This window comes from Gordionus sp. m RMFG-2023, chromosome 1, assembly GCF_954871325.1.
Source record: "Gordionus sp. m RMFG-2023 chromosome 1, tfGorSpeb1-WG-v2, whole genome shotgun sequence".
Classification (NCBI taxonomy): domain Eukaryota; kingdom Metazoa; phylum Nematomorpha; class Gordioida; order Chordodea; family Parachordodidae; genus Gordionus; species Gordionus sp. m RMFG-2023.
The window spans coordinates 69,277,561-69,294,915 of NC_088775.1; the positions used below are offsets into that span (position 1 = coordinate 69,277,561).

The 17,355-nt window shown below is 28.7% G+C and overlaps 2 protein-coding genes across 3 annotated transcripts; one reads left to right on the forward strand and one right to left on the reverse strand.

Moving 5' to 3' along the window:
• The first annotated feature begins 2,058 nt into the window (after nt 1–2,058).
• On the forward strand, nt 2,059–3,078 carry LOC135929175 (uncharacterized). The gene has a single exon (XM_065465712.1). It carries the CDS (start codon nt 2,059–2,061, stop codon nt 3,076–3,078), a length of 1,020 nt encoding a protein of 339 aa, XP_065321784.1.
• An 11,820-nt stretch (nt 3,079–14,898) lies between these two features.
• On the reverse strand, nt 14,899–15,600 carry LOC135931921 (small ubiquitin-related modifier-like). 2 transcript variants are annotated; one of them, XM_065469239.1, is made up of 5 exons: nt 15,511–15,600; nt 15,400–15,468; nt 15,280–15,357; nt 15,167–15,238; nt 14,899–15,085 (listed from the first exon to the last, which is right to left on the reverse strand). In XM_065469239.1, the coding sequence occupies exons 1-5, from the start codon at nt 15,520–15,522 to the stop codon at nt 15,026–15,028; spliced, it is 291 nt and encodes a 96-aa protein (XP_065325311.1). In that variant the 5' UTR covers nt 15,523–15,600; the 3' UTR covers nt 14,899–15,025. The 2 variants fall into 2 exon arrangements, with proteins under 2 accessions (XP_065325311.1, XP_065325309.1); XM_065469237.1 differs by having other exon boundaries at nt 14,899–15,238.
• Nucleotides 15,601–17,355: the final 1,755 nt, after the last annotated feature.

The following is a 17,355-nucleotide window of genomic DNA, read 5'->3' on the forward strand; positions in this document are numbered from 1 at the left end:
TAAAATGTAAAACCGGTAGATGGGTCAATATTAGATGCATATTTCTAGTAGTTGGAGGGCTATCATCAAAAAAAAATTTTGGGGGACTTATCAAGCCTATTATGATATTCTAAAAGTTAAATAATAACATGATGAATGTAATGTAATGTTATTAAGATTAAGGTTAATTAATTGTAAGGTAATTAAAAAATAAGATTAAAAAATGGGGGAAAAAAGAAAGTATAAATTATTATATTATAAAAATAATAAAAATTAAATTAAAGGAATTGATAAGGTTTTGAGAAATAGTGGTTAATAGATAATAGAGATAGAAAGAAAAGAATGAGATAATAAAATTTAGTGATAAATAAAAATGTTTATATTTGTTAAAAAATAGGTGGAGGTGGCATAGGGATTGTGGTAGTGGTGATAGAAATATCATTTGGAGAACTGGGTGAAAATAAAATAAACATAGATATAAAACATAAGATAAAAAAACAAAATAAACCTCCAGATGAGTTCATTTCAAGCGTAGTTCTTTATTATTTTGTCTACCAGTAACTCTAGAACGGGTAAGGCGTTTGTTTAATCGTCATTATTTTCTTTGCTTATCTTTAATAATAGATTCATCATGTTTTGTAGCAATGTGAGGGATTAGGGTTAGCCTAGACAAATAAAGAAATCAGGCAAAAATATAAATAAACTATTGTTGAAATTAAACAAACATTAAAATAATGTAAAACCGGTAGATGGGTCAATATTAGATGCATATTTCTAGTAGTTGGAGGGCTATCATCAAAAAAAATTTTTGGGGGACTTATCAAGCCTATTATGATATTCTAAAAGTTAAAAAATAACATGATGAATGTAATGTAATGTTATTAAGATAAAGGTTAATTAATTGTAAGGTAATTAAAAAATAAGATTAAAAAATGGGGGAAAAAAGAAGGTATAAATTATGATATTATAAAAATAATAAAAATTAAATTAAAGGAATTGATAAGGTTTTGAGAAATAGTGGTTAATAGATAATAGAGATAGAAAGAAAAAAATGAGTTAATAAAATTTAGTGATAAATAAAAATGTTTATATTTGTTAAAAAATAGGTGGAGGTGGCATATGGATTGTGGTAGTGGTGATAGAAATATCATTTGGAGAACTAGGTGAAAATAAAATAAACATAGATATAAAACATAAGATAAAAAAAAAATAAACCTCCAGATGAGTTCATTTCAAGCGTAGTTCTTTATTATTTTGTCTACCAGTAACTCTAGAACGGGTAAGGCGTTTGTTTAATCGTCATTATTTTCTTTGCTTATCTTTAATCATAGATTCATCATGTTTTGTAGTAATGTGAGGGATTAGGGTTAGCCTAGACAAATAAAGAAATCAGGCAAAAATATAAATAAACTATTGTTGAAATTAAGCAAACATTAAAATAATGTAAAACCGGTAGATGGGTCAATATTAGATGCATATTTCTAATAGTTGGAGGGCTATCTTCAAAAAAAAATTTGGGGGAACTTATCAAGCCTATTATGATATTCTAAAAGTTAAAAAATAATATGATGAATGTAATGTTATTAAGTATAAATAGGTTAGGATAAGAATATTTAAATATTTGAATATACTTGGTTATCTTCTTATTATTGGTTATGAAAGAAAAATATGAGTATAAAAAGCTTTCATTAATGTGTAGTTGATAATATGAGATAAAAATTGATAAGGTAATCTAAAAAATTAAGAAAGGATTAAGTGAAATAAAAAGTTTCATTCATATTTACAAATTTGAGGGAATAAATTTATCGGTACGTGTACACCATCAATTCCATTCATCTATTGAATAAAATAAAATGATAAAATAAAATAAATCAACAAATATAAAAAATAAAAATAAATACGTACCGATGACATGACGTAGCGATGACATGACGTCACGATGACGTAGTGAGAACATCGGAAAATTATAATATAGATAAATAAATGTAAATAATGGTTCTACCTTCGTTAAAGTGGTGACGAGGATGGGATTCTAATATTCTAAAACAAGTAAGAATATAGTTATTAATTTTATAAATTATGCCTCAGTCCAAAAATACTAGTATAATTGATAAGTTAGAAAAATATCAAATTAATGGGTCTATACAACGTTTCCAATTTTGGGACGCAACGTTAAGACTAAAGAACTGGACACCGACCGATCAAGAAAATAAAGACCTGTTCATTGTGAGTTTTGGCGCTGAGGGCATTGACATTCTCGAACAATATTTATTTCCTGAAACCATTCTAACGACTAAATTTGATAAGATAAGGAGTGTCTCGCTACATATTTTTGAGAAGAATAAAACCATTTTGGGTAGTAGATTAGACTTGTTAATTAGGAACGAGAATGAACCAATTGGAGAGTTCGATAATAGAATCAAAATAACTGCCAAAGCGTGTTGTTTTAAGCAGTCAGAAGTTGACGGCCAGTTAAGAGATCAATTAGTTGCGGGTATAGATCTACCAGGTCTCGAAGTTGAACTTAGGACTAAATATCCTTTAGCATTGGATGTGAACAAAAAGCCCCTGACGTTCCAGTTCGTGCTAGATATGGCCACGGCAACAGAAAATGCTCAAAACGAAATGACTATCAAAAAAGACTTGGTAAATAGTGTCAGACCGCAAGATTGCAAACATAAAATGCCTAATTCACAAGAGTGTGTTAAGAGAGACAATAATTATAGGAAGCCTAATAACAAGTTTTACGATAATAAATGTAAGAATTGTGCCGGCTGGCATGAAAAATATTTATGCCCAGCTAAAGACAAAACATGTTTTAAGTGCCAAAGAACCGGACATTTCGCAGCATGTAGCCGTAGTAAGCCTGTATATCGCAATTTAAACTCAGTGAAACCACATTTTCACTCAAGTGATTCAATTAATAATCTCCGGACAAGGGGATTAAATAAAAGGGCAAAGATCACAGCCAAAATAAATGGACTTAGTGTCACTTTTGATTATGATACAGGAGCACAAGCCTCTATTATAGGATTATTGGGAGAAAATTGGCAAACCATTAACATCTTCCACAAACCCATTAGCAGCCTTTGGAAATAAGCCTTTGGATCTTATGGGTGAAGCCATGGTTCGTGTGCAAGTGGGGAAGGAAATTCGCAATTTATCAGTTATTATAATAAAGTCAAATGACCTACCTCTGTTTGGGTTGCCATGGATTTTAGCATTTGAGTTTGAGTTACCGAGACATGTAAGCATACAACAGGTTCTCAAAACGAATAGAAAAACAATAATATCAAGTTGCCACCAAACCAACGATGCCCCGATGGGCTGCTCGAATACAATCGGTTCCCCCGCGGGCCGAAGCTCCAATGGCCGTTCGAATACAATCGATGCTCACACTGATCGAGGATGTCACTAACGGAAGACTCAATGGGGCATTTGTTAGCTAAACAATTTAAAGCTGTTTTTGAAGGCAAGCTGGGTTTGATACTTAATTTCGCGGTGCGACTCCAATTAAAAGATACGGCTGTTCCAAAATAGTTTCCAGCTCGTCGAATGCCATTTTCGTTACGCAGAGCGGTTGAACTAGAACTGGATCGCCTTGTGGCTGCGGAGATTTTGGAGCCCATCGATTCCTCTATAACTAGGGTGCCATGCCAACAGTAAATGTCAGGAAAAACAATGGCGAGATTCGTATTTGCGCAGATTTCAAGGTGAGTTTAAATCCCCATCTATTATATGATCATCACGTTATTCCTACGCTGGATGACTTATTGGTTAAGATTCGGGGGGGGGGGACCGTATTACGGTGATAGATTTAAAGGACGTGTATCTATAAATAGCCGTTGAGCCAGAGTCCCCAGAATATTTGGTCATCACAACACATAAAGGATATTTTCGATACCGAAGGATGCCGTTTGGGCCTTCTTGCGCACCAACTATTTTCCAGCGTTACATGGACAATGTTTTGAAAGAATGCCCGATGACTGGAGTGTATTTAGACGATGTAAATATCTCCGGAAAAAATGACGCCAAACATCTGGCTAATTTATAAATAGTACTCGATCAGGCCTCAAAGGTAAATTTGAAAAAGTCCAATTTCTACGGAAATCTGTTTCGTTTTTAAGTATCGTTATCGACCAAAATGGGGTACATCCAAGCGAAGAGAAAGTTAAAGCAATCCAGGCCGCACCTAACCCCAAGAATGTTCATCAGTTACGTTCATTTCTTGGGCTTGTCACGTATCATGAACGGTTCATTCTCAATCTTCATAGTGAAGCTGCTGTGTTACATCGATTGACTAGTGTAAAAGTACCATGGTGTTGGACTAATGTAGAGCAGGAGGCTTTCGATAAAGTTAAGACATTGTTATCAGCAGAAGCCTTAACGCCGTATAATGCTAAATTACCATTGATTATGGAGTGTGACGCGTCAGATACAGGACTGGGGGCTGTTTTACTTCATAAGGTTTCACAAAATGGGGAAAAACCCATAGCATTCGCGTCTCGGACATTGTTACAGTTGGAGAAACATTATGCGCTTATCGATAAACAAGCGAGGGCATTGTTATTTGGAATAGAAAAATTCCACAACTTTATCTACGGTCGAAAATTTATACTTCGGACAGACCAAACCATCGAATTAAGCGAAGCTTTTGCCGACTAGGCCACAGACTTTTTACAAATATCAAGATTTTTCAAATATATATATATTATAAATAAATTTGGTACTACCTATCCAAATGAAAAATAAACAAAATACAAATTTGATAGGTACTACCTTGAGGCAGTATCTATCATTAATCGACTATATGGTGGTTAGACATAGATGACATTATGAAGCAGTGGCGTAGCTACGGGGGTGGTTTTCGGGTTTGGACCCCTCCCAGAGCAAATTTTTTTTTTAGATTATAGTTCAAAAGACTTAAAAGTTACTTTATATCAAATAAATACCATGAATATTTTATTTTTGATGTTCGTGGAAGGATAATATATTGAGATAATCTACTAAATTATAATAATATATTATAGATGCATTAACTATATTAATTATATAATATCGAAGATATTGTTATGATTTTTAAGATAAACCCGGCCGAAGTCTGGGCTAAAGGGCCGAAAGCCCGTTAAAGGGGGTCTGGGGGTGAAGCCCCCCAGTCTTATATATGTATGGACCCCCTCGAAAATTCCTAGCTACGCCACTGTTATGAAGCTAGATAAGTAAACGAGAAAATTATTGTGAGATATTTTCTAAAAGATTATCTTCCATTTTTAATGATATATAAACCACTAAACAGTTGACTATTATTACTCATCTAAATTATGCAATCAAATGCTCTCAACAGCAGGGGTTCTTAAATTACATAGCTACACAAATAAAAGATGCTGGTTAATTTACAAAGCCTTGACACTTAATATGTAAACTTTTATCAGAATTTATGTTATATAAATTGATAAAACAAAAACACTAAAAATCTTTAGAGGAAATAATTATGAAAATATATTGAAGCTTTAAGTTATTCACAAGGCAAGGATGCCATATTAGAAATGAAACATTTTGTAACTATAAAATAAGGATTAGAGTGATATGATGAAAGCAATTAAGATTTTATATATTATTGTCGCACCACAAAACAAGTAAAAAAAAAGAGAAGAAAAGATATCTAATAAGATTACATCCATTGTGGGATGAATAATAATATGTTTAATTTTTATTAATATATTAAATAAGTAGATGGCGTTAAAGATTGAATCAAATTTTTATTTATATTAATTATCAAAAGCATTTATTAGTAAGATTTATTAAAATATTAACTATGGCATTTTATTTAACATTTTATACATAATTTTAGGATTATCAACTATATGTTTACTTACTTTTAATAAAGAAATATTTTATACTTATTTGGACCTAGAAAATATTTTTAGGAAGAAACATGATAATTAAATTTAAAAATGAATAATATAGTTGATTGGTGATTTCAAACTCGGCTAATTACAATATTAAATTTGTTAATTTTCGATAATAAATGATTATACTTATTCAATTAGGGTTATGTAAATCAATTAAGCTTCAATTGAATGCTAAATTAATATTTAGACATTATAAGTGATATTGATATTCCATTTTTAAAACCGAATTTTATTGTAAGCTGATATAAATATAGTGAATATAATTTATATGTATTAATCTAATCTAATAAAATTGCACTCATTTAATAAAAATTTCAGAGAGTCTTATTAATTTTTAAATAATAAATATAATTTATATAATCTAATAAAAATAGCACTCATTTAATAAAAATTTAGATAGTCTAATTAATTTTTAAATAATAAAATAAAATCTATGTTCAGGGGGATATTAGGGAGCCATTAAGAAAAAAAATTTCCTCACTTCAGGGGGCTATAGCCCCTTCGCCCCCACCCCCTAGGGACGCTACTTACAAATGGAGCATAGTGATCATCCACAGGATATAGCCAATTTTTTGGATACAGATAATATTCGCCCTAGAAGAAAGACATATGTTATAAAGAATATGCATGATAAATAATTTATTTAATAATAATAGATTTATACTCGTACCCCCAATTATCAATATACACAAATTATTTGTTCTAATAGAATAGAAAGTTAACATTTGAAAACAGTTATTTTACCAGATGGTTGTGGCTTGCATACTCTACCCGAGATAATGGAGCATATTGCCATATAGTATCTTATTTGGCTCAAGATGAGCTAGAAGAAATTTAAACAGATGCAAAATTGTCGGAGAAATCTTTGAAAACCATCAAAAAACAAATTATCACAAAAGCTGTGAACTCGTGACTTCTCCAAAAGAATTAAATGCCCACAAACGTGTAGAAGGCCCCTCATATTTTTTACACTTTGCACCCTAATTAACTTCTGTTCCAATTAGATAAAAATGAGGAAAACCTAGCTTAGCTCTGTTGTTTATTCAACATCAGAGAGCATATGCGCTATATATTACGTATCACGTAAAGTGTGGATATGATTTTTTTATAACATATTAATAAAAATAGGATTGAATTACCAAAAGAAAATAGATGGGAGACAAAATTAACTAATGAGGACAACTTATATTGTTGAATGCAGGGCCTAGCATTACGGTCATTTCAGTAAGCTTGAATTTCGATGATAATAATAATGAAGATAATGTCTTGTAAAATGTGGGATTGTGGATTAACGGAAAACCTTAATTGCAGAAATAAAAATGATATATATCTCAGCCCCACGATTTAAAAGTTATTGATATGATATCTGTTATAGCCGGGTTGAATATTGAATTGTAGGAAATTATAGTAGATGAAATAGTTATAGCAAAAAAATTAATCGATAAGTATTATTTATTATTATATTGTAGAAGAAAAGAGAAAAAAAAAATAATATTAGAAGAAAAAAAATCGATAATTGTTTTTGTTTATTTATAATTGTATTATATTATTTGTTTTGTAGAAATATTTATAGTTTTAGAAAAGAAAAATAAATTAATTCATTCATTTTTTTGTCTTGTGTGAAAAAATTATTTGAGATTGGTAAAAGAAAATAAAAGAAAGTCGTTGTTCGAAAACAAAAAAGAAAAAGTTATAGAATAAGAAAAAAGGTATCAGTAAGAACAACAATATTTTATATTAGTCAACTTATAAACATTATAATTTATATTAGTATTGGACTTTTAAAACAATATCATTCTAGAAAAAATTATTAATGAAATTAATTCTACCCCTTTTTCTCAATTTTGACAGAAGAGACCACATATTGCAGGAATTGAGCAGATGGCATTGAAGGCAAGATACATTGTTCAAATGGCATTGAATGCAAGTTACATTGATACCCAAAAAATATTATCAAAGGAATGTGTTTTTTCAATTTATCCTGTTTCAAGTCATGACTGGGTCAGCCTTCCTTACCTGATAGATATAATATTTGAAAATCTTAAATATTCTCATGATAAAATTATTTTTTAAATTTTTAAAAAAATATAGCTTAATATAAATTTGATACGTGGGTAAGGATATGATGAAGCTCGTGAAATGAGTGAATAATTCAATGGGTTTGAGATACTTATAAAACGAAATGCCCAAGCTCTATATGTCAAATTTGTTGGTTTCCCTCAACTTGGCAATTTCTAATTCATGTTCTTTATCATTTTCTATATGTTGTTTATATACATTTAATTTTTATAATTCACATCAATTTGAATTTGTGTATCAGGAGAAATAGTCACTAGTCCTAATAAATTTAATATTACAAGAATATTATCTAAATAATAATAATTACTCCCCCCCCCCCTTATACAGCAAATTCCTGCGTACATGCCTGCATTTTAGTGAATATTATATTTATGTGTTTCCATTCCCAGCAGAACTTATTCCTGGGCACATTTTCTGAAGATAACCAGTACGAGAAATTAGCTAAAGATTAGAGAGTTGCTAGCTAGTCAGCATATATTTAGGGGTAGTTTATAGGGTTAATATATATTAAAAATTGCGTCGTTGTTTATTAAATTCTAATCAATATGTGGGTAGCATCTACATATATTAAAAAAATGGTTTAATAAAATTCAGTCATTGTTACCACTACATTATTATTTATATATAGAAAATTAAAATTTATATCAGATTATCATAAATTTCGACTCAAATATTTGTTTTTTTCTACTGAGATATTAATGTATTATAATATAAGTTAATATTTTTAGAAAATTTATTTTTCAAAGCATATGAGTGTATTTTGTAGAAAACCGAATTTTTCTTTCCATTAAAATGTACCAAAAAATCATAGTAGTATTTTAGATCTCTAGAAAAGTAATAGTGATTTAATTGATATCATGAAAATCGCTTTCTTTCATAAAATTTCTAGTATACGGTAATATTTTTGACTAAAATATTGTTTTTGGCATTTAGCAATATTGTTTTTGGCCTTTAAAATCGGCTAAATAGAAGTTTTTAACAACACCAAAAAATGGGGATGAAATAAAAAGAATTATTTTATAATATTTTACTACTACTCCTACGATATTTGAACAATGAGCATGTAAAATCAACATAGGGTCTAATTTGATTTGAACTCAACAATCACATTATTTCTTATTTTTTCAAGCTCTATTACAATACTTACTCTTCTGTCAACCCTTGCCCAAATCTTGAGGATTGTAGGAATTTTTAGCTAAAATATTAATTTTTAAACCGGCTCTAATCCAGGTTTTATAAATACTACTATTGATAAATAATTTTTAAGTCCAATAAATGAATGGCTCTTGATTCATCACGAAATCTTTGCAAATCTAAAGTATTTTACTAATATATAAATTTTTTAAAATATTTTGACCATTATATTTTTTATTTAGCCTTGCACAAATATAAAACCATTTTTTTCTTTAAGAAGAATCAATCAAAACTTGTTGATTTAGCCGATTTAAAAAAACGACGAAATCAAGATTTAGCCATCCAAATATTACCTACGCCTCAAAATTTTCCTAAAAGAAGATCAAACCTTTCAGTCATGTTTACGATCTCGAGGGCTAGGTAATATTGTATGGCTATTAAAAAGAACATAAATAAAGATTTTTAACAACACTATCAAATACTGATGTATCATTTAAAAAATTAGTTCAATCTCAAAGGAGATTTCATATATTTTTTGCAAACACCTTTGGGGTTTATATTAAATATTTCTTAAGATTTTTTTTTGTAATCTAGATCATTTATTTAAATATTATTTTCTTAGAAAATTGGCTATTTTTTTGTAATAAATAATTATAAATTTATAATTTACATTTTCGAACAATTTTTTTCGCACCTATTTATTTTATAGAGTGATTCATAATGGTTTTAGCACAGCAAAACCAAATATTTCAGAAAATTGTCATTAGCCTCGGGTGATATGCCGGTTATATAAATTTAATGCATAAAATTATATAGAATTTATATTTAATAAATTTACAGATTATTTAGGTCATTTTTTTAACCATTAGTTCTTAATTACAAAATTTTTGTTAGACAATTTTAGCATATTTTAGAATTTATTTATAAAAATTATCCTATCTTTTTAATGGCCAATGATAGTACCCGTCAAACCATTTGCTAAACAATGATCAATTTTATAAAATGTAATTCGAGCCATTTTTGAATGATTTAAAATGACATTTTTAACGATACCAAATTTATTAATTTTTAGCTGTAAAGATAAATATTGCTGGAGCATGGGTGAATCTTTATTAACAAAGATTCTTCATATTGCAATTGCATATTAACAGTATGTAGCAGATTTCCTTGATGTAAATTCCGTTAATTAATTCTATTTTTTTTAACCATATTTATTTCTTTACTTAGTTTAAAAAACCTGTCGAGACCCGGGGCCAGCGTCTACATGACAGGATTTACACTGGATGCAAACTCCCTTCAAAAACCTTTGCCTACCCTCCTAAAAAATTTTACCGCCTTCAGCGGCGGTGTCTGTCTATTTTATTTTCACCTTTTTAATTTATTGATACTCTTTTAAGAGAATTTATCTAGGATAACTTAAATTAATCTATCTCTACTACCAACTTTCGATATTTTGTGAATATAAAGAATTTATTTTTTAGATAATAAATTCAATTAAAATCTCCATTATTTACAATGTATTAATTATGGCATTATTAGCTTGCTGAAATATCTAAACCTTTTAAATTACATTTAAAAGGATAGCAGAAAGTTTTATTTGGAAAACAATGTGTATGATTGTTTGCAATATATAGATTTGGTCGATGAATTGTATTATAATAATTTTATAATAAAAGCAGGGATGCGTACCCGGCAAAATTTTAGCCCCGGGTTCGGTTCGGGTTCCGTTTATGGAAATATTTTTGAACCCAGATTTGGTTCCGGGTTCAGCTTGGGTTTAAGAATTTTTGAATTGATATTAAAAAACTAGACATAAATTTGGTATAAAAATAAATTTTTTATTTTATTTATAGGCAAAATACATTTAAAAATACAAAACAGTCATAAACCTTGAAATAAAAGAGTTAAAGAGGATAAATTTTAAATAGCAATGATTTCACAGAATTAAAAAACAGATATATAAATTTAATTTCAATTATAATATACACTTCATTAATATATATTAAAAATTAATCTGAACAAAAAATAAATCAATATAATAATTTTTACTTTGACTTGTTCCAATATAATAATTTTTACTTTGACTTGTTCATTCCTTTAATTAGTAATCTTTGAGACTAAGTTAAAAATTAAAAATAAATGGCGTGAATGTATTTAATTGCTTTAAATTTATTTAACACTCCAATAGGAATCTTTGAAAATAAATTTTAAAAAAAATTAAAAAATGGCGTAAATGAATTAAGTTGTTTAAAATTTTTTATCATTTCACTTAAAAGGTATTATGATAATATTATAAAATCTCAATTAAATTATTAATATTTGTATTTACAATTATACAAATATCTTAATATATGATTTTAAACAATACACTGAACCCGCTTGAACGGTTCATAAAAATTCCTGGGTTCGGTTCGGGGTTTTAAAAATTTTATAAATGGGGTTCAGGTTCGGTTCGGGTTCAGATTTTTTTATCAAAAACCCGGGCTTACCCCTCCGGGTTCAGGTTCGGTTTAAATCCCTGAATAAAAGTATTAATTTTTTTAGCAATAAATTTTATCCTATTTCATCTTAAAATTTAATAGATAACCCCCCAAAAAATTTATCCTACTCCCATTAAAGCAACCTATCCCCTACCCCCCTCAAAAAAATAGGATGCGAACTGTTCCTACCCTTCCCGCTCATGTAGACGCTGCCCGGGGCCTAAATAAAGAGACCAGGTTTTTAAAATTTTTTCTTATTTACAAATATTTTTGTTTTATCTTAATTTAATTCTTGTTAATCATTTTATTTAATATAAAGGTATTTTATGTTAAAAATATCAAAATACAAATATAAATATAAAATACTTTTTTGACAAACTTTTCGTTTTCATAATATTTTAAAATAGAAATGAAGTAAAAAATAATCACAAAAACTAGAGCTATTAAACTGCTCGATTTGAGAAGTTTTTTTAAAAACGGCTAACTCAATATTTTATCCCGAAAAATATTTCCTCTACCTCGATATTTCAGTATTAGATGTCCAAAACCTTTGTACTAGCTATGAGCAAAATCTTCTGCGTAATATTTTTCCGGGTAAAATATTGAGTTAGGCGTTTTTAAATATCGACTCAAATCGAGCTATAATAATACTAAAGTAACTCGTCTAGAAAAAGAGTATAAAATATAACCTATACAAAAATTTCTTAAAAAATTAAATAGTAAAACAAACATAAATATTAATAAAAAAACTCGCCCGGACTGCAGTTGCGGTCCTCGGAAAATCCTGTCCTGATCAAAGAAAGACCAGCCGATTGACCTTCACTAAACTGGGTTAACGTCAATAATATATAAGTCAACAATCTGGGTTTTCCTGTTAGGACCATTATCCAGTCTTTAGAAATCAAAACTCCCTCAGTTTGGTCACATTCCATTTTAAATGAAATATTTTTCAAATAAACTTGATACATAAAAATTGAACATACATCAGGTGTAATATAAAATTACGCCTATCCATAGCTCTTCGTCTTGGCTGTAATGCAGTGTACACTCCGTCATCCTTTACACTAAAAGTTTTCCTGAGGGCTACAACCCCACCATAGATCCATTAACAACATACTCTTAGCTCCCCTCAAAATAAGTTAATATCCCATTCACTCTTGAACCAGTGGGTCTCCCAAACGAAGACACTCTAAGCTCGGATAATATATCGCTTCTCCTCTGGACTAACGGTGTCCACTGACCTGGAACTACATTTCCAAGATTTTGCAAAGACTATCCTCTCGTTTTCAGCAATCGGAAAGGTAGAGGTCTTATATTGGCCTCATAAACAGTCTTTAAACAAATAGTCACTACACCTTAGGGATTTTAGTAAAGATACTTCAATCTTATCAAAAACATAGGTAAAAAAACAGATAATCCTGGATTCTTCCTTTTCAGCAGACTTCTCCATATGCTAATCCAATTTCTTAAGCATTCGCTCCTCTCTAGAGTGACAGTTCTTTTTATATAAAATTCCATGTAGAAATATTTTTTTCATATAATTTTTAATATATACTTGTTTTTTTTCTAAATATATTTTATTTTGATATAGTTTTGTATCTTATTTTAAATTGAAACGGTTTATTAAATAAAAGTATACGAAAAAGATGAATAATTCTTCTTGGACAGGGCAGCATTTTACTTTTTTTAAAAATATACCCAAGCTGAGCCTAAATTTTTAAAAATCAGGACCAGATATTTTAAAACCAAATACTTTAAACCGTCATATTAAATATAGATGAAACCGAGCAAGGTCTCTGATTTATCTATCTTTATAAAAATTGTTCAGTTATCTTTTTATACTGACCTTCAACCGGTTCTTGAAAACAGCTAAGATTTAAAAAATATTTAAGAGAAAAGGACCATTATTAATAAATTCAAAACTAAAAATTATGTTATTAGTCAACAAAATCTAATTTTTTTTTCCAAAAAACATCAAACTTGACAATTTAAAAACGTATTTATTATAAATAGGTCATTTTTAATTGAGTTCTTCCTATTATTTACACAAAAAATTAAGGTTAGCAGAATTGACAAAGATGGGAAAAAGCATGACCCATAACAAATTTTGGCAAGATTCCCAATAATGAATATTTTTAAGTTGCATTATTGATAAATTTAAAAAACATCCTTGTAATAACTATCTTTTCAAGTTACCATTCCATTTAGCACTTTACAATTTTTTAACTTTTAGCTCTGTATTACATTATTTTCAATAATTTTGTGCATTTATAGCCCTTTATTTCCTAATGATACTTGCAATTAATATCATTTGAGTCTTTTAATTAACCTCTCCTGGAACCTTAACCAAATAATAATATTACTGCCTTATCCAATTTTAAATCCATCAATATAATATCATTTTTGAAAAATCTTATTAAGCAATAATTAATTAAGACTTCGTTACAGCCAATTAGTGTTGTAAAAAAGCCCAATTCCGATTGAATTTTAAAAATGGTTAATATTATACAAGCCTGGATTTGCTCATAGATGGCAGAAAGGTTTGGACATAATATTTGCCAAATAAGGATTATATATTATTTCTAAATAATTGGGCCATTTTTAAAAATCAACCTTAATAGGGCTTTTTAACAATACTAAAGCCAATTGTTCATTTTTCATGTAAAATATTAAATACATATAATAGAGAATATTAAAATGGACTATACACCAATTTAATTGTAATTGTGTGGTTAAATTTTCATCAAAAATATCCCATGGCTCAAGAAATTAATTATCCAAAATGGAAGATCAAAACAACTTTATAAAATTTGAAAAAAGAAATCAAAACTTACATTAGTTATTTTTCAAATAAATATTTAATGAAACTATTTATTGGTAATTTAAATGAAACTTATTCTCAATTATAAAAGTTAGGAACAAAATTAAAGGTAGTGTGTTAGATAAGTGAATTTAAAAAGAATATCAATGAAGTACTAGAATTTTTAAAGCCTTAGTTTTTTAAAATGCAAATTCGTCCTAATCTATTTCAACAACCAATAGTGCTAAGGGGGGGGATAATATTTAATAGAAAACAAAATTCAACCTAAATTTGTCACCAACAACCAATAGTGCAGACATGAGAATTCCACCTATAAAAAGTGCAAAAACCTATTGTAAAAACAAGATGTCATAGATTTTAAATACATAAAATAAAATAATTCTGCACTTGAACATTTAACTTAAAGACAAATATAAATTTAGCTTATTAATAAATCTTAATATATTATATGGGTTTTAAAAATATTCATAAAATAAATCCTAAATCATTTTAAACTAATTACCTAATATATTTTATTAAAAACTATAAATTACATGAATAATTGTAGTGTTTATTTTATTTACAGATATCACTAGAAAATAATTTTAATATATAACAATTTCTTTAGGTTAGTGAATAATTTAGTGTCCTCCAGATTGTTCTTGGTACACTTCAATTACATCATCATTTTCCATTTCAAGCTTTAAACATTTATTAGAATTTAAATATAAAATTATTACCATTAAACAAAATATGAGGATTATGAAAAATAATGAAATTACTTGTTTAGGTGTTTCTTCATCATTTATTCTTCTTCCATCAAATAAAAATCTTAGGGAAGCTATTGGAATACCCTTGTGAGAAGTATAACGAAATATCAAAATAAATAGATTACCACTCTTTCACTGTAAGATTTTTTTAATTTGCTCATTTGCGTTGTCATTTTTACTCTAAAATGAATTTCACTACTATCCTATAAATTTATTTAAAGCTAAAAAAGCAAAAAAGTATTAACTTGTCCAACAACTTTGAGTTTGATATATTCTCCGCTTGTCTCTGTTTTTTCCTCAGTAGTTTTATTTTCCTAAAAATTAAATCGTATAGAAAGTTATATTGGTATAATTACTGTGTCGGACATACTACGGAATAGAAAGAATGTGTAATTTAAAATTTAGAATGGGATTGACACTAAAAAGACAAAAAAATTAATGGCGGGTAATGCGTGAGTTAAATAGATTTATAATAAAAGAATTCTGATGTACAATTTCAATGGTATTTTAAATGAAAATAGAATTAGTAAATAGAAAGATTAAGGCCTTCATAATTTATTATCTAACTTATTGAAACGTAAATTCAAATAAATTTGTAATGCCGATAACAATTCAGTTCATAGACGGACTGGCGAGGCTGCGGTCTCGTGGGCAGCGTCTACATGAACGGGGGAGTGGGATAATTTTTTTGAAGGGGGTAGGCGGCTTTAATGGGGGTAAGAAACATTTTTTTGGGGGTTATCTATTAAATTTTGAGATCAAATAGGACAAAATTTATCGTTGTAAAAATTAATACTTTCAGACGCGCACGCAGGAATTTGGTGGAAGAGGGGGGGGGGATATAATAAATTTTAAGATATATTATTGTTAATTAAAAATACTAAGCATAAGTTTTAGGACTAATAAATTTTCTAATACACAATTTTAAATTAATGAGTATTATAAAAAAATTATATATATAAACCAGCATTGAAAAACTATAAAATAAATGTGAATTATAAAATATAAAGTGAATATAACCATTATGAATCACTTAAATGGCCCAAAATTGAAATGTGAATTTTTTGAGCCTTTTAAATATATAAAGTATAAAAAATTTAAATGTTGCATATATAAATTAATACACAAAAAGTTACTTAGGAATAATTGTATTTTTTATGTTTTGAACTAATTTTTCAATTATCTATCCTAGCTTGGCGTTAAATGCCTATGAATATTCAAAGATCCAAATCATTCAATCTACTTTCAGAAGTTGTATTTCATACAGCGTCTGCATGACAGGATTTTCACTGGAGGCAAATCCCCTTCAAAAACCTTTGTCTACCCACCCCCCCCCCCCCCCTAAAAATTCCTGCCGCCGCGGTGGTGTCTCTTTATCACTATTTTCATCTATTTATTTATTGATATTCTTATCAAAGAATTTATAAAGGATAACTTAAATTAATCTATCTCTACTACCAACTATCGTATTTTATGAATATAAGGGATTTATTTTTTAAATAATAAATTCAATTAAAACCTCCATTATTTACAATGAATTTATTATTATGGCATTATGAGCTTGCTGAAATATCGAAACCTTTTAAATTATATAACAATGTCTATGATTGTTTGCAGTATATAGATTTGGTCGATGAATTGTATTATAATAATATTATAATAAAAGTATTAATTTTTACAGCAATAAATTTTGTCCTATTTCATCTCAAAATTTAATAGATTACCTCCTTCCCCCCCCAAAAATTTTTTTTTTATCCTACCCCCATTAAAGCAGCTTACCCCATACCCCCTCAAAAAAAGGATGCAAACTGTTCCTACCCCTCCCGCTCATGTAGACGCTGATTTCATAGGTATGTTTTTCAGAGACTTGCAGGCCGCCCCCGAGCCGGACCGTATTTTAATTTTTTTAAACATACCCGGGCCGGGCTCAAAATTTTTTTAAAAAAAACACCCGGGTTGGGCCTAAAAATTTTTTCAAAAAAAATATCCGGGCCGAACTGTATATTTTAAAACCAAATATTTGAAATCTCCATTATTAGCTATAAAAATCAAAAATATATATAATTTATTTCAAAAAAATTCGGACCGGGCCTGAAAATTTTATTCAAAAAAGCCGGATCGGGTATGAAAATTTTTAAAAAAAAACCCGGGCCGAAAAAAATTTAAAAAAAAATCTGGACCGTGCCCTGCAAATGGTTCTG